The sequence below is a fragment of the Tiliqua scincoides genome, chromosome 1, assembly GCF_035046505.1.
Source record: "Tiliqua scincoides isolate rTilSci1 chromosome 1, rTilSci1.hap2, whole genome shotgun sequence".
Taxonomy (NCBI): domain Eukaryota; kingdom Metazoa; phylum Chordata; class Lepidosauria; order Squamata; family Scincidae; genus Tiliqua; species Tiliqua scincoides.
In genome coordinates, this window is record NC_089821.1 from 89266642 (window position 1) to 89292765 (window position 26124).

The following is a 26124-nucleotide window of genomic DNA, read 5'->3' on the forward strand; positions in this document are numbered from 1 at the left end:
GCTCTTTTTCTTTTTAATAGTGTGGTCTCTTTTTGGTCAATCAATGGCATTCTTTCGCACAGAAATGGCATTAAGAGCCTGACCCTATCTTTTCCCCCCTTCCCCATTGGTTCAGATGTGACAAAAGTAGCTATGCTGTATTCAGTTGTGGGGGGAGGGAGACAAGAGGTTTCAGGGGATTTAAATCCCTTACACTTCTGTAAGCCTCTAGACCAGGGGTCTCCAAACATTTTGGCCAGAGGGCCACATCAAATATCTGGCGTGGTGTGGAAGGTCGGAAAAAAATTTAAATATAAAATTTAAATAAATAAATTAGAGATGGAACTTAGATGAGTGAATAAATGAATGAATGGGCTCATTCATTCAACCTCTCTGGCCCTCAGAACGCCCTCCAGACACAATCAGAGCACAGTTCTGGTCATGTTCAGTTGAGCGGGCCAGAGGCTTTCAGGGGACAAGAGGTTGGCCACGGACTGGAAAGAGGCTTGCTGCGGGCTGCATCTGGCCCCCTGGCTGGGGTTTGGAGACCCCTACTCTAAATTCGCAATAGGTCTCCTTATACCTGTGCTAGTGATTTCGCTAAAGAAAAAGGGGGGTGGGAAGGTTATAGGAAAGGGGGATAGGATCTGGCATGTGCCACTTCTACAGGATCCACCCCTTCCACAGCCTCCCCATCCCCTCTTGCCTATCCCACTGAAGTGCCTGGTCCAGTGGGTGGCAGGAGAGCCTATGACAGGGGTCCCAGCGACTGCGTGCGCTGCTAGAAAGAACGTTCTGGTGCTTTTACAGCAGTTTGCGCTGGTAGAATACTTGTTCTGCCATTGCTAAAGTGCTGTAAGTTAATTATGGTATATGAATATAGACTGCACAACTTGTAACCAGCAAGCTCCCTGCTGGTAACTGGCAATATACTATACCTTGCCAAGTGATTAACAATGACCCCATCTTTCTCCTCCCCCACTAAAATAGCACACAGGAGCTGTGATCAGGATCAAAACCATGGTAGAGGTGAAGTGCTTATAACCTCTGCTTCCATCATGATTTCACTGAGACCCTCCCCTTTCTATTTAAAAAGAAGTTAAACTCCCATCCAAGGAAGTTGCATGGTTTGGGACTAGTTTGGCCCTTTGCAAACACCATTTTGTTACACTTCACTTCTAATCTCTAAATGGTTTACAGATTGTGGGATTTCTCCATAATTTCATCATGCTCAGGCACTGAATCCCACACCATCATATGTGAACCTGTTTTTTCCTCTAAACACCTTTGTTAGAATAATTGATATGCCAAATATTACTTACTATACTTATCATTAACATTGCATATATTACTTGCTATAGAGTACAAGCAAAATACAAGCAAGAATGTTCCAGTCCCACCTATTCTATTTTTCTTATAGAAATAGTCCCATATTTATTCATGCATATTTAAATACAGAGAAAAACAAAATGCAAAACACAGGTAAGCTTATTATTTACAAAAGCATCCTGAGCTTAAATACAGACACTTTAACTGCTACCTGTAAATTATTTTAGAAACTTATTGACATGTGTGAATCAGGCCTTGGGGCTGATCTTAAAGACGTTCAGCTAACTGTGTGATAAATTGGTTTCAAAAATATGCCATAATGCAGGTGATTAAAAGGGATTTCAGACAAACTAGTTTATTTTGGCAGGTAAATCAGATTTGTCCTTAGAAATGCAGTTTACTCTGCTTCTCATTTCAATGAGCATTTGCACAATGTTTCTATAATCAGCTGCATTGTTTACTTTCTCCAATCTTAATTACTTAGTGCACTCTACAAACTAATTCAGATCCAAGGTTCCAATAAAACCAATTTAAATGATAGCATGCTAACAGATCTGAGAGCTGCCATCACAAAATTTCTGCATGAGGACTTGATTGTCAAAATGCCGGTACCACAAACATACATGAAAATCAAATGCATACATGAAAATAAATCAAGTCAATGAAAAGAATTTGCAGTTGTACTGAATTGGAAGAGTTCAATGGAAGAATTAAGCACATACTTGAACCTCCGCTACAAAAAACAACAAAATGCTTCATCTTGGCAGAACTGTGTCCAATGTATTATGAAGTTCACCAAAAGCTTTGTTTTCCTCTCAGTGGCTGATACTAAACAATCTGCACTCAGGAAACATGTGCCATAGAGGCAGTGAAATTGAGCATATTCTCATTGAATTTTAAACTATATTAGCTACAGAGGCATGACAAAGACTCAGTGGACAACATGGTTGCCCTTTACAAATGTAGCTTATGTATAATAGAAAGGCAGTGTGTGACAATGGAAACATTTTATTACAGTCTATTGAACTGAGAAAATGTTACAAGACTGCCTCTTAGCATCCTCAGTCATTTGTTGCCCACCTCTGCTAAAAGTGCCGTTTCTCACGTCATAGCCATAGTGAAATTTCCTAAAGTCAATTAAAAGACTTTCTTAGAAATGTGATGTCACTGAAAGTAAAAGCACCGCCCGGGCAAAGAAAAGATTAAAAGCACCACGAGGTATTAAAGGCACCATCTGCCATAACTTGAATTGTCAGCAAACACAGAGTTCAAATTGATGGGCATATTACTGCCTAACATAGTTGACCAGTTAAAAAGCATAATTATAATTAGATATTCATTGTTGGGTTTTATGGCTTGTACGGACAAATGAGCATAGACTCAATTAACTAACTACAAACTCAATGGAAAATGTTTCTCAAGCTAATGTGTTTGGAACTTAAAATTACTGTTAACCAGCAATGAGCAATCTTTTTGCATACTCCTCTGAAGAGGAGCTTGGGTTAAAAATTCTCACTATTGCACCTAATTAATGAACAAATATTTATGGGGAACTAACGCATTTTCACTGTGCTTTTTCTAATTTAATATTGTGGGTTTATTTATTTCATATATGCATAAATCTCCACTACTCCATTCATAAATGCAGTAACATATGCATACAGAATATACACAGTCTATGCATACACAAAAATGTACAAACTCTCATGTATTTCTATATATGTTTTCCTGCTGCTCTTCCACTGTTTGGTTTATAGGAGATTGCCTAGTCAGTGCCATGTTGGTCTCAAAAAATAAGACACACGGAAGACAATCAAGAAGAATGCATGCAGAGAAAGAGCTAGACAGAGGGAGGGAGGGAGGGAGGGAGAGCGCTGTTTCTCTTTTCACCAATTTCTGGATTTCTTTTTCCACTGCTGTAACTAGGGTTTGCATCACCTGGTGCTGGAGGCCAGTGCGTCACTCCATGATGGACCTCCTCCCATGCAGTGGGCGGGACAATGCCCCTAGTGGTAGGTGTGGAAAGGAGTTTTTAAACTTATTTGGGGTTTTCTAGGTCTCTTTGGATGGTCTAGGGAGCCTGCAATCCCCTCTGCAGCCCTCACCACACCTCCAAAGTACAGTAAAAAGGAAAAACAAAAACACTTCCGGTTTCACAGCGAAAAGAAGAAGGGCTTTTTTAGCACTTTGGAGATGCAAGAAGGGCTGGAGGGGGCGTCATAGGCTCCTTGGTCCATCTGGAGAGCCATAACAACCACCAGGTAAATTTTAAAAACCCCTCTCTTTGGCATCAGCTCGATCTTAGCAATTGCATTGCTGACTTTGCCCCTCGGTCTTCGCCTCTCGCTAAAAAAAGCACTTACCCCAGTTCCCAAACTCCCAGAGAGTACAGAAACAGCTGGCATATGCCATATACCAAGCACTCCTCAGTTAACAGACTTGCTCCAGTGATAAAATAGTCTTTTCAGTATGCACAGTAAAGTATCCTAAGGTCTATTCAGAAGTATGTTTTGCTGTGCTCAAAGAAAGTTACTCCCAAGTAAATGTGTATAAGTGTGAATAATTAGCACAAAGTCAACTTTGAAGAAAAAATAGTCTATCATGTACCAATACTATATACACACTTGTTTGGGACTATGTTCATTTAAAGTCAATGAGGCTGACTTCTGAAAAGACATGCACAGTGCAATTCCAAACATGCCTACTCTGAAATAAGCAGAGATGGGCATGTCCTAACGCAGTGGTTTTCAGACTGGGGCGTTGCGATGCCCCAGCCTGAAGGCTCTTTCCCCTTAAGGGGCGGGAACAGAGATAGGCAGGGAGGAGACAGCGACGTGATCCCCTGGATTGCGCCGCTCAGGAGGGCTGCAGGGACTGGGATGCACTCACCAGTCCCTGCAGCAGCCTGTCGGGAGTGTGGGGAGCCCTGCGCGAGTGCCTGCAGGGCTCTCCAGCCTGCAGAAAGTGAAAGTAGAGCTATCACGTTCCACTTCTGATTTTGCGGAAGAGAAGTGTGATCGCTCCACTTTCACATTTGTCAAGCTGTGGAACCCTGCAGGCGCTCGCGCAGGGCTCCCCGCACAATCCGATAGGCTGCTGCAGGGAGTGGTGAGTGCATCCCAGTCCCTGAAGCCCTTCTGAGCAGTGTGATCCTGGGGATCATGTCGCTGCCTTCCTCTGCCCCTGCTGACTCCCCCCCCCGCCCCCACAAGGAATTACAGCAGTGCAAACTCTCCAAAAGAGTTTGAAAACCGCTGTCCTAGTGGATGGACTTTCTGAGTCACACAGAGCATTTTGGAGATTCTAAAAGACTCAAGTTCCATGTCTTTTCTGTAAAAAGTCAGCCACAGCTTCACAGAAAAAAATGGAGCTGCTGCCAGTGTGTGTGTTTGTGTTGGAATTCTCTTTAAACTCTCCCCCGATGTCCACTGATGTCCCTCCCCTGATCAGTAAACAAAAGCCATGCTGTTCAAGTGAAGGCAGCAGTGCAGACCTCACCAATTCGTTCCTTCTGGATGATCCCCAGCCGCGACAAAACCCACTCCCTTCATATCACAGGCACAGGTAGACCTACAGGGAGGGCACATCCCAGATTGGCAAGGCGGGAAGGGACAGGGCAGCGCGAGCAAGCGAGCGAGGAAACAGAAGCAGCTGAGTGCAGGCAGAAGGGTCACTTACCTGCAGCAGTTGGGAGGCCACCTCCTTTGCAGCTCTGCTCAGAACTCCAAGTCACATTGCACCACAACAAAATCAGGACTCATCCTCCATCCAATGGATATCCAGGGGACAAGAAGAAGCATCTCCCTCCCCCGTGTTCTGGACACATGAAGCACTTTCTGCAATTAGTTACTTCTGCAACCCAATACCCTTAAAGGCAAACCAGAAAAATTTAACTGTTTCCCTCCACCCCCATCCCCTGTATCTGTCTCCTGACTGAACATAACATACCCTGCTGCTGGTTGCTGCTGCTTGCACAGATCTTAATGCCTGGCTTCCAGATCACTGTATGAGGTCTTTAGGGTGACACAGAAGCCATGCAACATCAGAGTATGCAAGTAGCACCCCCAAGCTGTGTTTGGGCAACTCAAGTCGTTCTATCCATGGTGACTTCTGAGTCAGTAACCACAGACTCAAGTCTTTGCCCAAGTCTTTGACATGTGTGACTGCATGATCAGCGAAAAATGTGTGTTTTCGTGACTCTAACTCAAGTGATTTAACTCGAGTTTCCATGTCTGGAAGTCCCACTGTGCTCACTAGGTTTACTCCCAGATAACTGTGTTTAGGACTGTGGCCTTCATTCTTCCGATGCTTTGCAAATACAAATGAATTTTGAACATTTTGCCTAGATGCCCTTGGAGTATAAAACAGTAGTAGGCGGTGTCATTGCTGTTCTAGCCTAAAACTACACTTTATGAATACTCTATGAAATTTATTCTCAACAATATTTGTACTTCAGTTGCATATGTTCCGTGTAATCTTAAGAAAAGTTTACCCAAAAGTAAAATATTGCTGCAAATATCTACTATGGCCTTCTGTCAGCCTTCTGTACCCTGGCCATGTTCCCAGAGTTGTGAACATGCTAACTCTGGGTGTTTTCCTTTCATCATCACTTGCAATCAAAAAAAGTTCACAAACTGCACTGTTAAGAATCTCTTATTTTCCTCTTTTTAACAAGAGAAACCTAAAGGAATGATATTCTAATTTTAAGTCTGATCAAAATCCATACCTAGAGGTGTTTGAAAACGGTGTTATTTACCTTACTCATTGTGTAAGCCCATTGTGTTCAAGAAGACATTTGTCCCCTTCCCCTGGGTAAGGAAAGTAGTCCCGCAATGGGGCAATCAAAGAGTTCCACGTCAGGCTGCATGGCCTGACACGGAGCTCAGGATCCGGTGCAGTTGAGCTCCACCAATCAAGTCTGAGTCACAAAAACACATGCTTTTTGCTGACTCATGCGGACTCGAGTCACCTGCATCGTTGACTTGGGCATTGACTCAAGTCTGAGGTGATTGACTCAGCACTCGGTCCCCATGCATGCAGACTCGAGTGTGTCTGTGTTTAGGTGTGCTTGTTGACTTTTTTTGCAGCACAGAAGACCTTGGAGAGCCATCTTTCAGACCAGGCAAGCAGCAAGGAAGTTCCAGTCAGGAGACAGGATATGGTTATTATTTTGCTTTTGCATTGAGTGGGGGGGGGGAAGCAGGAGCGGGCTCTCTTGCCCATCTCTGAAAGAAACAATGATCATTGGATGAAGGATGGGCTGTCTGATTTGCTTCTTTGGATGAAGTAGGGCCAAAAGGAGAAGCCCAAGGAGTTCTTGCCTTAGCTGGACAACCAGGGACAGGGAGAAAGGAGAGGAGAAGCTGGGGGGAGGTGGTTCATAGTGATCACCTTTTCCAACTGCAAGGCTCCTGTGTGCTCCGTTGTTACTTGGGAGGAGGAAGCCTCATTGAACAAATGGGACAACTTCTTAGTAGAGCTGCAAAGGATTGGGTCATACTGGTAAGCCTCCCACCTGCTTCATGTGACTCTTCTCCCTCTTGCCGCTTCTGTCCCCACTCTCATGCAGTTTGTCCCACCCCCTCCTGCCTTGTTTACAAATGGGATGGAGTCATTAGGGGAGTGGCTAAAGAGAACTCTCACACACACACACACACACACACACACACACACACACACACACACACACACAAACAAACAGTCCAGCAGCATGGAGCTGCAGCTGGCTTTTTAAGGGGAAGTCTCAAGTCTTTTTGAGTCACCAAAAAGCTTTGTACGACTTCGAAAGTCCACCTGTTAGGACTTGTTTTCGAGTTGAGTCTTAGGGGCAGAGACTCATGACTCAACTCAAGTCAAGCCACACTTGACTCACCCATCCCTGCCTCAATCCATAAATGGAGCTCTTGGCAACCAGCAGGGATTGGTGAAGAATGCTTCCCATCAGCAATATTCAGTTTGGGGGAACAAAGGAAAAAGCAACAATGCCAATGAACAGGGCCAATATGCCACAGTTGTAAGATCCCTGGGTGTTGCAGTGATGCATTGCTAGGAGTAAAGAACTGAAGATCCCATGTAGAAGGCCGAAGATAGGTGTGTCAATTCCAACACCTGAAGTGAAAATTCTTGTTGGCATTTGGGACAAAAGGAAGGTGCTGCAAATGTTGATAAACTAACAATAAAATACAAAAGAAATGAGGCTGCTTTCATAATCCCATCCCTTGTGACTTGCCTGGCAGATGTTACTGTTTAGTACTGGAAAAACAACAAAAAACACTTTTCTTAACAAAATAAGTCGACACTTTCATTTATAGTCAAGGCAGGCATTATCCATGACCTCAACATGTGAGCAGAAGCAAAAATTATAGATGCAGCTGATATACAGCTTCATATCCCAGGCAGTCATTTGTTGATATGAACAGAACAGGAAGGACATGGGAGCAAGTAAAGCCTTATTAAATTCTCTGGCTAGTGCTTGAGAAAACGAGGGACACAAACTTGGTTAAATCGCATAGAAGTGTGATGCAATGGATACACACTCTCAGACAATGCTTAAATTGTAGTGTTCACTGGTGCGCACTAGTCGGCAAGCACATGAAAGAGATGCTGTCAGTACTGCGTTAAACTGTCTTTTGTTCTCCAGATACAAGACCATTTAAGACATTTTACATCATTTTTTTTGTCGCAGGAAGAAAATATAAATGTTTTAATGGTAATGCTTGCTGCCAATTTCTCCAAAGTTATGCAAAGAGTCCCTGAAGAGAAGCCAATACGTTATTTCTTGCCGTTCATTGCTATTTTTATAATTTTAAGCTATAAAATCCTGTGCTTTGCTTTAGGCAAGCAGTGCTTTTATATCATTTATAGCCTAGTGCTATCCCCCGCCGGCCCATAGCACACAGTGCTGCCGATGGAGCACATGCTGCCTGCTGTAAGAGAAATGTTAGGCCCAGGATCAATAACAAGACCAGTGAATGCATATAGCCTGCAAAATCTGTTTAATCATGTTTAGCATCAGCTTCATAGCAGAGGAAGGGAACGTTAGTTAATCAGTGCTTATTGTCAAGAGGTTTCAGCTCAGACAAGAGGCGTGAGCGGCTAAAGCCACAGACAGGCAGCTGCCAGCATTTTTAACAGAACATGTAATCATAAAGTTTTATAAAGAGAGTGACTGTAGGGAGAAAAGTGAAGGGGACTTATCAGACTGTGGTTAGTTATGATAGACCCCGGTAGTAACAGTCCTTTCAGATATGTGTCAGTGCTTATGTCTATATTATCGGTGCAACACTTTTCCTGTTTGAAGTCTTGTTAAATTAATATTATCTGATAATTAGTCCATCTAAAACCCTATATCCAGTGGTGCTGCCAGTATGTTGCACAGCTGGGGAGGGCATAACTCTCCCCGCAATGCGTCACACCACCCCCCTGCATGGCACCCCGCTCATTGACAATGAAAGGGGCTGATGGTGTCTGGTGCTCAGGTACAAAACGTGGTACCTGTAAGTAGGTTGTTGTATCACTGCCAACTGCCTCTGGATTGCCCCGATTTTGAGCCAATCAAAGGCAGGGGCAGGGGGAGGACCTCCAACCAAGAAGCTCTGGCGTAGTCACTGACAATGTGGCGAGAGCCAAAGACAGGGGTGACAATGGTGCCACCCCCACGTCATGTTGCGTTGCCCTCTGGAGAACTGTACCTGTGCCAGGCCGCCCCTGCCGCATCGGCCTCGTGACACCCCTGCCTATATTGGGTATTTAATCTCAAGTATTTTCCTGTCTTCTTCAGACTGTGCTTACTATTCATTGAATTTGGTTTTGCATTGGCTCTGTGTGTGACTGTCACAGAAATAAATCGCTCATTGTGTGTGTTTGAAGAATTTGGCCTTTATATTTTATTCTAAATTTCCTCCACAATGTTATGGTGGGTAGGTGAGGAGAGGGAATGACTAAACGGCCTGAAGAATTTAAGTTAAAAAAAATCCTTTTTACTTACCTCCTTATAGGCCTCTTGGCCACCAGTGGATCTCTTTGAACTTCAGTCAACTGATTAGCTGAAATAGGTTTGAGTTTTTGGCAGGGGAAAAGGGGTATAGGATCTTGGTAGGTGCCAAGATGACAGACCCAAAGAACACATATAATTCTCTGCAATCTCCTTGTCCCCTCTTATCTCCCTCTTTCTGCCACTTTCTCACCAGCTGACTGCTTCTTCTTCTTTTTAATTAATTTTTAAATTATTTTCCAAAATAAAAACAAGCAACAAATATAAACAAACACATAACAAACACATAACAAACACAAACTCAATACACAACACAAAAAACCCCCACAAAAACATACTGTTGAAGGCTGCAGACAATCATATATCAATATATCTAATCAATCAATACATATCTTCTAATCTTGTTCCTCTTCTAGTTTAACCTCTTAATATCATTTATCTACGAGTATTGTAGAGTATCATAGAGTATCAACGAGTATCACCTTGTTCCTCTTCTAGTTTAACCTCTTAATATCATTTATCTATCTCGTATCATATCCTATCCTGTATAATTTATCATGTATACAATATATTCATCTAAATGCCCTATCTTATACATCTACAACTTCATTTTCAACCAAGCATAAAATGGTCTCCATTGCTCTATCTTTGTCGGTTTATGCTGTTGATCCAAAATCTCTGTAAGCCTATCCATTTCCGCCACATTCATTATTTTCTCTATTAATTCATCTTTCATTGGAATTTTAATATCTTTCCAGTCCAGCTGACTGCTTCTTGAGCAAGTTTCCTGCTTTAACATCTTGAAAATGCCTTCACTATTTCCCTTAATTATGGATGGCCAAGGTCTTTCTTGGCCTCCTGTATTGTCGTCTTACATTTCTTTTGCCAGAGTGTGTGTTCCTTTCTATTCTCCTCATTAGGGCAAGCCCTCCATTTATGGAAGGAAGCCTCCTTGCCCTTTATAGCCTCTCTAACTCTGTTAGCCATGCTGGCACCCTTCTGGACTTAGTAGAGCCCTTCCTCAGTCATAGTATACACTCCAGTTGGGCCTCCATTATTTTGTTTTAAACAGCCTTCATGCACTCTGGAGCAATGAGGAGAAAAGGAAATTGTTGGGTGATTCCCCAATTGAGCCAAATCTATTGCAGTTAGATTAGGTCCTTCAAGTAAAGAAATTCCTGTTGTTTGGCTGGAAGAATTTGGAAATCATCTCTCAGTGGATGTCCTAGATTTATCTCAGATTACGGTTGGATGTAAACCTGAATGAACTAGCCACCTTGGAAATGACTCAAAGGATGCAATCCTATACACATGTACCTGGGACAAAATCCCTTTGAATCCAATGGGGCTTGCTTATGGGTAGACATGCATAGGATACTGTTGTAAGTGTGCAATTGGTATGTTGACATGGTAGGCTAGAGTGATTGGAACCCTGATGTTCATGTCAGTTTGTGTGTATGCAAAAGGACTAAGTATGCATTAAAGCAGTTTCTGAGCAGATTTCCTTCTTATTTTCTAGTGCTGTATCTGTATGTTAAGTGATTCTATACAGCTGCTGGGAGAGGGACAGAAGATAATTACAACATTTTTTATATGTTCCTTGGGTGATATTAGCCATAATATTGCAGTTAACAGGCCTAGTTTATTACTAAGCAGAACTACAACTGCAATATTGTTCAATTCAATCAAAAGGGCTAAGGAGAAAACTTAGAACGATTTAAAAACAGCCTTATAAAAGGAACAAAAATGCAACTGTGATTTTTAAAAACTTGTTAATGAAAAATAGCTACATCTTGCCTAGGTTGGAACCTGCACATAGTTTTCACTGAACTAGTATAATTAAATTTGTGCAATCCTTGTGTGAACACTTACTTGAGAGATTGGTTAAGTTTTGCTAAAACTCATTTACAACTAAAATTAAACTAAAGTGCAATTAATGCTCTTCACAGTCTAAGAATAGGCTAGCCAGAAAATCCTATGACTGGGACTATTCTGGTCAAAAGCTTAATGTTTCAGGTGACACCACAAAGACACAAATAACATTTTATTGAAAAAGTTTATCAGAATAAAGAATAGGATTCAAGTTGCAATCCTGCTCCTTGAGGCAAAGCTCTTAGAGAGCATCTCTGCCCCAAAGTCATCAAACCTTCTTCCTTCAGGAAACCATTTCTATACTGATTTATCTGCTGGGGAGACTTTGTATATTGGAGAGGATTCTGGAGTGTGTCTGCACTCAGTACACACAGCAAGCTGGCTAACAGCCCAATCCTGAGCTCCCGTGGCGCACAGCTTCGGTGGCACCGAAAACGACTGCCACCGCAAGCTGTACACCTCGGGCTTCCGCAGGCGGCACCTCAGGAGAAGGGGACTTTTGTCTCCTTCTCCCGGGTAAGGGAAGTAGCCCCGTAAAAGCGTAAAAGGTAAAAGCGTTTGAGTAGGGTGCTGAGCCCCACATAAACGCTCTGGATCTGGTGGAACACAGCTCCACTGGACACGCCTCCCTCCCTCCCTTATCCCTCCCCTGGCACGCCTCCCACCCGCCCTCTCCCCGCCTCCCCATCATGTCTCTCCCGCCCTCTGCTCACCTCTCCCCTCTCTGGAACATCTCCCCCCTGCCTCCCCTCCACCCCCGCTTACCATACTGCAGCTCAGCTGTCTATGTGACTGCTGAGTGGCAGAGGCCAGGCACCCACCCAGCACCAGCCCTGGGTGCTTGCCCAGAGGTAAGCTTCACAAATATGCCTTACGGCACATTCGCAACAGTGCGCACCAGCAGTAAGTTGGCGTGTCAAGCTCAGGATTGGGCTCCAAGTCTTTTGGGCACTGAACTGCATGAGTGAAAAGTGTCATTTAGAATGTACCTAAAACTTTCCTATAGCTGTGCATTTCAGATGAAGATCGGTAACTGTGGGCAATGGCATTCCCAGAGGGGGGCACAGCATTAAGTTTTGCAGGGCTCCTCAACGCACCATGTAAGCTGCCCTCCCCCTCACCATGGGAGCCATTTCAGGTGGTGAGATCAAAGTGGAAGAGATCTCCACGTTGCTCTCACCATCCAGAATGGCTCCAACAGCAAGGGGGGGGGCAGCTTACACAGCGTATTGAGGTGCCCTGCAAAATGTAGCACTGTGCTCCCCTCTGGGAACACCACTGACTGTGGGCAAGTTGTCCTTATTAAGGGCTACCAACATTCTCTGTGTCAATGTTTTGAAAACTGAGAGGTCTTATGCCCCAAGGGGTGTCATCAGCTGGGTGTGTGTGTGTGTGTGTGTGTGTGTGTGTGTGTGTGTGTGTGTGAGAGAGAGAGAGAGAGAGAACTTTTCCAAGTTCTGATGGGTATATCATTCAAATAAACATATTGACCACCATCAGAAAATTACAATCAACTCTCAATGATAAGGTACCAGCCAACCACATTGGATCATTATCTACTCTGAACTATTAAACATTCTAGACTATTAAGCATTCCTTAACAAAGGAATGGTCACTAAGATGAACAACTCTTGTCTCATCTAGTCAGGCAAGCATATAATGCCAGAAGTACTGGTAAAAGGTTAAGAGGAAGGCCAAATAAAAGATGGCTTAATAACATCCTAGAGAATTTGAAATATGCAAAATGTGGTTTACCAACTGCCACTTGACTTTGTCGAACTCACATGTGATAGCTTGTTTCAACAGGAACTTTTTTTATAACATGACCATTGACAACATGCGCAGAGAGAGAGAGAGAAAATTTGGAAGGGCAGGTGTTGAGTAAAGCTGAAACCTGGCTTGGCTGTCAGACAACCTAGTACATCTACCAACACCTCTCTCTCTCTCCCCCCCCCATCAGCCTTATATATACAAAAGGAAGTTTTTTTCCCCCAGCCAAAGAAATGCAGGGTCACATAATGTGTAATTTTCAAAGAAGGAAGTTGTCATCTATCAATCAACCATTGTTTCTTCCTGTTAATGTGGCTATTTTGTTTTTGAGACCACAGTTGTATTTTCCTTAGTTCTGCTAAAATCTGAAGGTTGTTTTAAAACAACCACAAGGAAATTACTATAAACAGTAATTCTCCCCCCCCCCAGTTTTAAAGGCATTGATTTACAAGATATTAGATGGATTATTTGTTCACAGTTGTTTCTTTTAATACAGGTATATTCAGTTCTTCAGACCTATAAATATGACTGCAAGGATAAAATGCTTATTTGTCTTGTGAAACATGACAAGCACTGGCATCAGAATGAGAGTAAGATTAATTTGTAAAATGGAAGAAGATGAATGGTGACAGCTCTAGTTTGTACTTTCTGCCCAGAAAAAAAAAAAGGAGGGCCCCTTCCCACTATTTATTAAGTAAAAAGAACTGATGGCAGGGGCAGTTAAAAAAAAAATCTTTGATGAAGTGAGAGGCAATATATTATTGTAAAACATGGATTTGCGTCACCATTTGATCCTGATTGTTAATTTATTTTCTAACAGGGTTACTTGGTCCCAATGTATCCATCACTGAATAAGTTCTCACAACACATGGTTGTAATTCCATTTTTCCCTTTGGGAACTGGGCCATAACACAGATTTCTAATAGCACAATCCCATGCATGTCTACTCAGAAAGTCCCACTGAGTTCAATGGGTTTCACCTAGGTAATTGCGTATAGATTACCTAGGTAATTGTATTGGAATCGAGGAAGATATGGCGAGGAGCTAGGATGTGTTGTCAGCAGTAGCCCCTTTAAGGGTTAAGGCGTGGGCATTCAGCATGGAGTGCGCTGCACAGCTGCAGCCACTTGAAGGCCATAGGGTCCTCAGGCACAAAAGCTCAAAAGCACTGATAAAGGGAGAGTTTGGTGTGGGTAGTAGCAGGAGGAAAGTGTGAGACTGGAATGGCTCAGTGGGGGAATGGACTTTGGAGACTGCTGGAACAGACTGCTGGAGACACTGAGATTGGTGCTTGACTGCTATGCCCAAGGCCTGCTGAGGACCAAGGTGCTGCTATAATGGTGAGAAGAGGAGCTGCTGGCAGGAGAGGGGAGGAAGGATGACCTCTGCAGGTTGAACAGGTGAGCTACCCTGGTGGTGGGGTCCAGCTGTGCTGCAGGGCAGAACTAGGGCCATTTTTGGGGAAAGAAGAGGAGCTCATTAGCTTAAAGTGGGCATAATTATCTAAGTAAAGCCTGGCCTGGAATCTGGCAAAACAGTAATCTAGGTAATTGTGTATAGAACTGCAGTCTATACACAATCCTACCCAACTTTCCAGCACCAGTGCAGCTGCAATGGAGCCCCAAGGTAAGGGAACAAATGCTCCCATACTTTGAGGAGGCCTCTGTGACTGCTTCCCCAACACAGGAAGCAGTGCATACCCTATTGGGACACTGGAGAATTGGATAGGCTTGGGCTTTAAGTGACAATGCAATGTGTTCCTCATTTGGAAGTAATCTGAATGAAAGAGAGTGGGATGCTGCATAAAGTCTAAGTGATCAAGTAATTGTTTTCAAATTTATTTTTCTTTAAGCCATTCTCTTTTTGTTCCTTTATTATAAACCACTGCTTGCTTCTTTCAGAGAAAGAAATATCACATTACTTTCCAGTGGAAGACCGTAAAGGCAGAGGTAAATGCATATGGAGGTTATTTTTACCAGACAGAAAATACAGCAAAACCCAGTAAACACTTTAACGTAATATGAAAGACCCATTTATTATATACATTTAATTCTCAGAAACTGAGAACTGCTTCAAGCACTATATTTCCTGCAGCCAAGATAGAGTTGGGCAGCCCAATCCTATGCGGCTCGGAGCGCAGGACTGCCCGCTGCATTCTGAGTGCTAACCTGGCAGCACCGGTGGCACCTTGGGAGAAGGGGACTTTTGTCCCCTTCCCCTGGGTAAGGTGAGTAGCCCCACAACGGGGCTACTTGATTCTACGGCAACCCTTTAGTCGCCATAGAATAAAGAGCCTCTGCATTGGTCGGCGAACCCAACACAGAGGCTCAAGTTCGGCCTCCCTCCCACCCCACTCCCTCCCCTGGTACACCTCCTCCCTGCCCTCTTCCTAGCCTCCCCCTGCCTCCTTCCCACCCCCACGCCCCCACATACCTCTCTGCTTCCCAGTGGTCCACACGACCGCCAAGCAGCTAATTGATTGGCACCAACTGGAAGTGGCGGCCAGGCATTAACTGGGGTGCCCCCGATGGGAGCTATTGGATTTATGGGGAAAAGGCCTGGCCCTGGCTGCCCTCAAATTGGGAGATGCTGGCTGCCCCGAATAGGGAGGTGCTCCCTTGGGCTATTATGGGGTCCCCACTGGTATGTGCGCACTCTGGAAAGCCCCAACATGAGCAGTTACTAAGCCTTAAAGGTTAGGTGGGAGAGAAGCATTTTCCACAGGGCTCCCAATATGCTTGGGGCCTCCTGCCAGGGAGTGGTATAACCACCATCATATACAAAGTGAATATTTTTGGACTAGCCATGGAGGCTGCACACCACAGCCCTTGCCCAAGCTTTAGAAGGTGGAATGACCAGCATGACGACAGCTGTTTTACGGAATCGGCTTGCCCTAGACATGCTTGCCTGGGCAGTGGAGTCATGTATGCCTTGAACCAACAGGAATGCTGCCTGTACATTCCTGACAAACAGAGTGTTGTGAAGCACAGTGTAGAGGCACTATATAGGCAAGTTCCAAGATCCGCCACCTGGGAGATGAATCAATCCTTTCCTCAGCCCTTGCAAGGCTCTAAAGCATGGGAGGATGGTGGAAGCAAATCTGTAATCTGTGGTGTGATCCACCACTTGCTGCAGCCTAACTTTTATCTGTATGTGCTTTTTATTGCTGCTGCAACTGTTTTGTTGCCTGAATAGGCGCTGACATTCACAATGCCGTGTGGGGATAACTGATGCCTACAGAAGTCAAATGGCAAGGCCAAGAAGATCCAACCTCTCCAGTTGTAAGAAGATGTTGTGACATGGAGCTGATATACCCTTTGGCCTCTTTGGGAGCCTGGCCCCCTTGTTCTGTGCCCAAGTTCTGGGGGTGGGGTGTAACAGCCAAGGCCAGTACCTGCCCTCCATGGCGAGAACTTGGTCACAACCCAAGATGCAAAGGCTAGGCCCATCTTCCGCCATCCCGAATATGCTATCTCTGCAGTGAGAAAGTATCTCTCTCCCAGGTTGATTATTGCTAGCTGTGAACTTCGGCAACAACCTGGGAGTGCCCCTCCATTGGCGGATGACTGACACATCTTGGACAATTAGCACCCTGCACCCCTAATAGAACCTCCCTACGCTAACCCAACATTCGCTCAACCCTCAACCATACCCCCACACCATTCCACAAAGTCCGTAAGTTTAATTTTACTCTATTTTATTTGTGCACTTTATGCCTGTTTACTTTGCATGCTGGGAATAAAAATATTCCTGCACTTGACTTGAGCTTGGTGTACTACTTCCCCCAATCTTTAAAAGAGCTGCACAGGCTGTGGGCTGCCGGACGCAAGCCCTAAGAAATGTGAAAGCTTAATTTGATTCTGAGAGTTGCATTGTATTTTACAGTTACTCAAATGAATACCAGTATTAATAGTAGCACTTGTGTACCCACATGAACAATCACACTTATGCATATTTGTCTGGCATTTTTTGTCATTCACACATTACCAGTCCAAAAAAACCCACAAGCTAATTATTGTATAATTGTATAGTTATTAGTACTACCATAGCAATTATACACATCTTAACATTTTTTTTACTTTAATGTATGCACATATAAGTGCGGTTTTGTTGTCTGCCTGTACACTCTGGGAATCAAGTTTCTTTTGCATCTATTTAGACATACAGTATATGCAGATTCACACACTATCTTCGGTTTCATTCAGTAGTCCAGTGGTTCCCGAACATACTGTTGCCAAAGTGCCCTTCGTCCATGGCAGTGGGCTTGTGTAAGATCTCACATGATTTTTGCATTGTGTATAGAACTGCAGTCTAAGGGCCCAATCCTACCCAACTTTCCAGCACCAGTGCAGCTCCAGTGAGCAGCTTTCTGGTGAGCCAGAAAGAAGAGGCTGTGTGGTGCCTCTGTGAAAGTGCCGCAGCACACAGTTTGGGAATCACTGCAGTTGTCCATGAGTCCAAAATAATTTATTTTCTATTAATTGTGCAATCCCATTAATTGCGCAATCCCAAGGGTAAGGGGGTTACCCTTATGTCAGTGCTTTCCAGCACTGGCATAGTGGTGCCAATGGGACGTGTGCTGCATGCTGCAGTTGGGTCTCACTCACGGAGGCCTCCTCAAGGTAAGGGAATGTTTGTTACTTTACCACGGAGCTGCATTGCCCTTATGTCGGTGCTGGAAAGGGGTTAGGATATCGCCCTAAGTCTAGCAGTTGAATTTCCTAGGTGGTGTACAGTAGCCTTAAAGAGGAGATTCATTTCTTGCCACATTCTTTACTAAGAATAACAAATATATTTGCTAAACATAGTTTACTATGAATATAAACATGACAACGGACTTGGATGCATATACAGGCTCTTGTAAGAGTTCATATATAATACCTTATTGAAATATCCAGTTTAGCTTGCTAAATATAAAAGTGTACATATTTTGTAATTATATGTACAAGGCTGATAAATGTGGGCAACTTTAATAAAGTGTTATGCACATATTTATATACCACATTCATTTCATGCTCCACTTGCGATGCACTCTTATGATGAAATTTTATTAAAAATCTAATAAAGAAATAAATAAAGCCAATATCATTATGAAACAAGTAAAGACACAATAACTCAATACATACAGAAATTCTACTTTGAACTTAGGTAATAAAGGATGCAGACTGAAAATAAGAACTTTTAAAGAGAGAGAGAAAAGGTTAAGAAAGGAACCATGAGAGAAGTGACAATGTAATACAATTTGAGGTGCTTATCTATTTCACTTCTGCACCTTAACATTGGGACTATAATAATTATGATGAAATAGACAGGACTCAAAGAGCTACTTTACACATATCAAAGATCTTGAACATCACACTCTTTTTTTTTTTTTTTTGCTTTTTTCCTCTTTGAACAGCAAAATTCATAAAATGCTTTTAGAATTGTGAAAGTCCCTATCACCATTAAATAGATCAGCGGTTCCCCAACTTTTTAGTGATGCAACCACCTTTACATCCGTGGTGAGTTACGACACAATGCTCCTTAAGGACCTCAGTGGCTTTTGGGAGCCACCAGAGGCCACTTCTGAGTTGCACTGTGCTAGCAACCCAGTCCATTGGCCTCCATGGGCCCCAAAATACTGCTTGGCAGTGACTTCCAGTCAAACCAGAAGTTGATTCTTGTCATGTCTGTGGGACACTCTATGGCCCATGGAGGCCAATAGAGTAACTTGCTGGCCTGGTGTGACCCAGAAGAGGCCTCCAAAGGCTCCCAGTAAGGCATTGCGGCACTACAAGGGGCATCACATCGCAATCCAACATATGGGTTCACTGGGTCAGGTCACAACCCACAGTTTGAGAAACATCATGAGTTGTATGAACATACCCACACTTGAAAAGATGAATGAATGATGAAAAATGACGCTCCATCCTATTTTTTCCCCAAAATGGGGGGGGGGGCAGAGACAGTCCAAAATGGGAGGGAGACACAGGTTCTGTGATAGGAAGTCTCTAGATTTTGCTGCCCCCGCAGTTCCCCTATCCACTGCCACTTCCACATGCCATTTTAAATAGAGAAAAAAAAAATCTTCCATTACTTTTAATTGAATTTTAATTGAAACTTTTTTTGTTTAAAATAACACACAGGTGTGATTGGAAGCGGAACTGCTACAGGGTCAAAATCCTAAAGCCCCCACAACCACCCTGCTATGGTTTTCCATTTCACAAATCCCCTTCCCAGCTGCTATTTAAAACACACACACCCACACACACACACGCACCCCACTGGGACACATTATGCTTTCAGTGTAAAGTGATTTAGCCCTCAATATAACACTTTGAGCTATATTTTCTTCTGTTCAAGTCTGTGGTGCATTGTGGTGTATTGTCCTGTACTGTTTTGACTGAATCCAAAAACTCTCAAAGAGAAATAATTCAACACTGACAAATAAAAATTACTATCTTATAATTCAGCAAGTGAAAGCCAGACCGATCATGTAAGTAAAAATACTAGAAAAGCATGCTGAACCATCTGAAAATTTCCTATTCTTTCTTAAGAGAATTACTAAACAAATCAGTTTAAATACAACTTCTCTTCCTAATTTCTTCTGAAACATTACTCTAGTCAGATCAAGTCAAATTTGCCATCTGTTGAAAGCACAAATGCAGCTCTATTCAAGAATTATATCACAGAGTTTCCTTTCCAAAGTTCACTTGCAAGCTGTTCTTGTCAAAATTGAACCCATTGTGATGATTCATCTTAATATTCAATCAGACGTTAAGTAAAGAGTGACAAAAGTCCGCATATGGATGACAAGCTGTTTCTGAAGAAAATATTTTCATCTTTTCTGAATGGAGTCTTATGGCTTTGTAAGATGTGTTCCACCAGCCGCTACAGAATTCACTGTCTACAGACTAATAAAAGGATAAGGACAAAATTGCCACTTCAAAATTCAGGCACTCACACCACTTACATATTACGTGCCTCCTACTGCTGCTTTGATTCAAATGGAAGATATCTGGCTGACCACACAAATGTTTCTTAACATGTTATGTTATTTCAATCTGCCTTTTCCATTTTCGTAAAGGTACTTGTACAGATCAGTTACAAAATCTTGACAAATGTGTTTATAAAAACCGAGAATATTTGTAACTGACTCTAACGCAGCTGCAGGGGAGCATCTTAGAACCCAGCCCTATTCATTCTCCCCCACTGGTGCAGCCACATCAAAAATGGGTGCACTGTAGCCAGTGGGGGGGGGGGGAGATCAGGAGGCTTCAGAGGCGAAAGGGGATTTAAATCCTCTTACACCTCTTTAAGCCTCCCAACCCGCAATGGGTCTCTTCAGACCTGTGCTAGTGCACTAACCCAAGTCCAAGGAGAGAAAGAGGGCAGAGAGGCTGAAGGAAAGGGGGATGTGATTGAGCATGTGCCATCACTGCTGGATCCATTGCAGGGTCCGTAATCTCCAGCAGCCTCCCCACCCCCATCAGATCCACCCCCTCTCTCCCTTACCCTCCTGCCTTTCTTGCTGACTTACCAGCTCCAATGAGTGGCAAAATGGGGCTGCCAGATGCACTCCACTGGAGAGCCAGCTACTGCCAGAGGAGTTATGTTGGCAGTGGGGGTGAGCAATGAGCAGGGATGGGGGACTAGCACAGCGTTTTGGAGGAGGAATGGAGGGCATGTTGGGGGATGGATGGGGTGGATCCAATAGCAGTCATGCATACCAGATCCTATTCCTGAATTTTCAGCCCTCCCCACCCCTTGACCCTCCCTGGATGTACACCAGTACACCAGCTATATCACTGGCATAGGTCTAAGAAGACCTATAAACCATAATGGGACTGTGCAGAGGTAAGGAAAATTATTTTCCCTTATATCTCACAGGCTTCCAGATTGCCCCCTCCATCATACCTGCAGTGTGTACCTCCATGGCACACCTGTATGGTATAGCATGAAGAAGGGATGGTATTGGGCTATCAGTCTCATTGAACTCAATGGTGTTTACTTCTGAATAAGTGTGTGCAGGATTGCACAAAGCACCCTTCTGCAGCAGAGGTTGTCAAACATCTTGGGTATAAAACTCCCGAGATAAGTCTTGGAGAGGGAGGGGGCAAGGGCAGTGACACGATCCTCAGGATCACATCACTAAGGGGGTGAAGGGGGGTGTTTGTACTTACTGAGGGCTGCTGCAAGCTACAGGAGGTGTGGGGAGCCCTGTGCAGCCCTTCACAGTAAGTACAAACACCCCCTGTTCGCAACGCGATCCTGCCTCTTTCCTTCCCCCACCCCTTAAAAGGACAGGGGAAGCTTTACATGAGCTGGTGGGTCACAACCACTGTTCTAGAGCATAACAACCAACCAGCAACTGAGCAGCAAAAATCACATTCATTTTCATCTTCTCCTTCCTGCAACAGACTTTAGCTTACCCATGAGAACTGTGATGTCAGAAGCAGAAGTGTTGGTCGAGATCCAGAAGGCTAGTCTACGCATTTCCAAGGCCTTCAACTTGTCCAGTGGGGTTCTTTACATTTTCCATTTTAATAGCAGAGCACCCCCAGAATCATACCAAAACTTCTTTTAAGAGTCCCTTAAGATTTGTAAAGTGCTTTGTCATGTAGCATGAAAAGGAAGTCTACTGTTTAAGACATGTAAGTCCACAGCCACGTTAGGTAAATCAAACTAATTGCCAAATTCTTTGGACCCAGGCTGTTAAATATTCTTTTTTTTGTCGTCTTCTCTCTCTTATGATATGTACAAAGACAAACAGCGATCTGTATAACTGGAAATATAGTTTCCCAAAACGTACGTGTATGTGCGTTACTTTAGGTAACTAGTACTATTCTCAGGTAAGCAGGTACTGAAGTCTGAGGTGCTTTTCATTGCCTCTTAGGAAATCATTCTGTATGGAGACTCTGAATATACGTACACTAAACTAAATCATAGATATGCTGATTTTATTGTCCTTGGCATGCAAATATACATCAAATGTTTCATAATACTGAAAATCTTACCCTGAACTTGGATCCACAGCTACCGCCATGGGGTTATGAAGGTCTAGATCAATCAGGGTGATGCACACAGTTCCATTGTAGTTGCACGCAAAGATGGTGTCACTCATCCGATCCACAAAGTAAAAATTTCCAGTCAGCCAGTCAACTGCCATGTGCTGTATATCTGTCACAGTGAAAATAGTTACCATTAGTCATACTACTTCCATAGGAGGAACTGTATGTGGATGAAACACCACAGAACTACATTTGAACAGGTTCAAGCTGTCCATGAATTTCATGGCAAATAAATAAAAATATAAATTCTATTAATAGTAAAATATAGCCGGAGTAAAATACAAAAGAAGAAGTTATTGTTACCATATTTTTTTTGCAACAAAAAAGTTATAGTTACCATTTTTAATATTGATGTAAGTGGGAGGAATTCCAGGTGCAAATGACATGTTGTATTTGGGATAACTGTGACTACACCACCCAAACCATAATACTTTCACAGTTTGTTACCATAATAATAGTAACAATAGAAGTTTTCCAGCGGTGACCAGGTGCTCCATTCACAGAACGCCGTGGGGCCATTATTCAGACTGAGCAAGCAGCAAGGAGGTTCCAGCCAGGAGGCAGGGAGGGGTTAATGTTTGCTTTTCAATCTGAGTGGGGAGAGGCAGGAGTGGGTTATCTTTCCCATCTCTGATAGGAAGGAACAATACGAAAGTTTGTAGCAATCACACTTTCCAATCAAATGGCTGCTGTGAGTTCCGTTGTTACTTTGGGGGAGGGAAGGAAGCCCCATTGAATGACCGGCTGCAGTGGGACTACTTCTGAGTAGAGCTGCCAAGGATCTGGGTCTTCCTGATAAGCCTCGTAGCTGCTGTGCATGCCCCTCTTCCCTCTTGCTGCTTCTGTCCCCACTCTCTCGCAGTTCATCCCACCCTTCTTGCCTTGTTTACAGAGGGGATGAGATAGCTGGGGTGAGTTTAAAGAGAACTCTGACACATAAAGCCCAACAGCAGCCCTGTTTTTCTCCCGCGCCTGGCACGTGTATCAAAAAGACTTGAGACTTGAGACGAAAAGTCGTGAAAAGGCAACTCAGTGACTGGGAAAATGCCCTCGTTAGGACTCATTTTTGAGTTGAGTTGTGGGGGGCGGAGACTCGTGATTTGACTTGAGTCAAGTTGCAATGGATTTGGCCATCCCTGGCTGAAGATCTCAGGGTAAGGGGACATTTGTTTCTGTGCCCCAAAGTAAGCCACAGCAGCCACCATGGGACAACTCGGACCTTTACCAGAGATAATGTGTGAAGGTAGATCAGGTCAGGGAAGGAGGCTAGGATTCAGTGGAGCATGCATTCCACTGTTGGGGCAATCCAATAAGATTGGGCTGTTAGTTTTGTTTACTAAGGTGAGAACTGCAAAACATGCAGAAATCTCCAGTTGAACATTATATATAGAACTGATGATATACCTGTAAAGTTGTAGACAATTTCACATCTCCATCTTCCTATCCACATCTTTTCCATAAGTATACATATGCTTATGTTTGGAAGATAAACCTTCTTTTTTCTATTTTATCAAACAATATTCTAGCATTTGTTAGTATGAACAAACCCACTCCATCCAACCTCAATTCAGGATTAAGTTCAATAAACGAAAATATTTGCTCTTCAGACTGCTTAATTCTGAGCCAAACCCATGATGAAACAAGTCATGCTCTAGATCAGGGCTGTCCAAACTCTGGCCTGGGGGGGCCAGATCTGGGGTTTGGAGTAACTCTTCCACCCCATGACTGGAGCTTACCATTCTACTGGGTCATCGCATGACTTTTACTGAGATCGGAGGCAGTTGCATCTGCCTAGACATCCTGTTGCACAGCCCGCTGGGATGCCGGCCAGCAGACACAACTGCCCAGAGTGTCCCTGTCCCCCAATCTTAGTAGAAGTCAAGCAGCAACCTGGGAGAATGGTAAGCTCCAGCCCAAATGGGAACCACTTTTCTGTTACGTGGCCCACAAATGGGCCAGCCCCCTTTCAATCAGGAAGGAAGGAGGGAGGAGGAGCCAGCCAGGAGTATAAAGCTAGGCGGGCCATCGCGTGAGGCTCTCTGCAGATGCGTGTGGCCTCTGGGAACCAAGTGCCTCTGGGAACTAAGTGCCAGGTAAGGCACAAGAGTTTAGCATCTGGGCGAGTTCAGCAGCAGGGCGAGGAGGCCAGGGCCCCATACACTGCCCTTCCTCTTCCCTTGAGAAAAGGGCTGCTATCCAGTGTACGGTTTTTAAAAGGACCCCTAAATAAAACAACAACAACAACAACAAAGCTATGCAGTCAGACAGCCAGCAGCAGGGTGGGGGCTATCCAGTGTTCTGCATCGAGTGCCACATGTATGATTATATGCCTCTGGGGCATAAGTCATGGGTGTGTCCTCGGTGCAAGGAGCTCCAGGCTCTCAGGGAACGCGTCCGCTCCCTTGAAGCCTTGGTAGCCGACCTGGAGAAGCGCAGGCAGCCAGAGGAGGACCGTGGGGAGACTTCCAGGGACAATCAGGCTTCGTCCCAACCTCAGGCGTGCAGCTCCTCGGCTGCCCGGGTGGGAAGTCTCGGGACTGGAGGACGTCATCCTGGAGAGGAGGGAAACAATCCCCTAGGGGGGATCCCTTCTCCAGGGAATGGGCCGTATCCGAGCGCACTTGGGATACTCCTCGGTGGGAGGGGGGTCGGGGGCTTCTTGTAGTGGGGGATTCGATTATTAGAAACATAGAGAGGGGGGTTTGCGACGGATGTGAGGACCGCATGGTGATGTGCCTGCCTGGTGCGAAGGTTGTGGACATCACTTCTCGTCTAGACAGGCTAGTAGACAGTGCTGGGGGAGAGGTAGCGGCTGTGGTGCATGTCGGCACCAACGACGTGGGCAAGTGTAGCTGGGAGGTCCTGGAGGCCAAATTTAGGCTTTTAGGCAGGAAGCTGAAAGCCAGGACCTTAAAGGTAGCGTTCTCTGAAGTGCTACCTGTTCCACGCGCAGGGCCAGCTAGGCAGGCGGAGATCAGGGGTCTCAATGCATGGATGAGACGGTGGTGTAGGGAGGAGGGGTTTAGATTCGTTAGGCACTGGGGAACGTTTTGGGACAAGCGGGGCCTGTACAAGAGGGACGGGCTCCATTTGAATCAGAATGGAACCAGACTGCTGGCGCATAACATTAAAAAGGTGGCAGAGCAGCTTTTAAACTGATCCCTGGGGGAAGGCCGACAGGAGCCGAGGGGCATCCGGTTCGGGACTCCTCATCCCTATGGGATGAGGATGGGGAGGTTAGAGAACAACAAGACAAAGGCAGGGTAGGAGAAGAAATTGGGAAAGGTAGCGTGATGGGATGTGATAGACGGTTTGGCACAATGAGAGGATGCGGGGACAAAGGAGCGAATAAGCAGCCCATCCTGGGGCATTCCGTGTATAAATGCTTTTATGCGAATGCCCGAAGTCTACGAGCAAAGGTGGGAGAACTGGAATGTCTGGTGACAAGGGAAAATATTGACATAGTGGGCATAACGGAAACCTGGTGGAATGCGGAGAATCAGTGGGATACTGCAATCCCGGGCTATAAACTCTACAGGAGGGACAGGCAGGGGCGTGTTGGAGGTGGGGTGGCCCTTTATGTTAAGGAAGGGATAGAATCCAGCAAAGTAGAGATTGAAGGTGGGTCCGACTCCACCGTAGAATCTCTGTGGGTTAAATTACCAGGCTTGTGCAGCGATGTAATACTGGGGGCGTGCTATTGTCCTCCAGACCAGAAATCTGATGGGGACCTTGAAATGAGGAAACAGATCAGGGAGGTGACAAGGAGGGACAGGGTTGTAATCATGGGGGACTTCAATTATCCTCATATTGACTGGGTCAATTTGTGTTCTGGTCACGATAAGGAAACCGGATTTCTTGACGTGCTAAATGACTGTGGCTTAGATCAGCTAGTCACGGAGCCCACCAGAGGACAGGTGACTCTGGATTTAATATTGTGCGGTACGCAGGACCTGGTTAGAGATATAAACGTTACTGAGCCATTGGGGAACAGTGATCATGCTGCGATCCGTTTTGACGTGCACATTGGGGGAAGAATACCAGGCAAATCTCTAACAAAAACCCTTGACTTCCGACGGGCGGACTTCCCTCAAATGAGGAGGCTGGTTAGAAGGAGGTTGAAAGGAAAGG

At 44.5% G+C, this 26124-nt stretch overlaps 1 protein-coding gene across 1 annotated transcript in view; it reads right to left on the bottom strand.

Annotated features, from left to right (window-relative positions):
- The window catches only part of LRP1B (LDL receptor related protein 1B), a 796682-nt gene that overhangs the window by 416653 nt on the left and 353905 nt on the right, over positions 1 to 26124 (bottom strand). The window contains exon 7 of the mRNA XM_066621533.1: positions 21940 to 22102. Coding sequence (XP_066477630.1) covers positions 21940 to 22102 — 163 coding nt within the window. The remainder of the gene's footprint in view (positions 1 to 21939; positions 22103 to 26124) is intronic.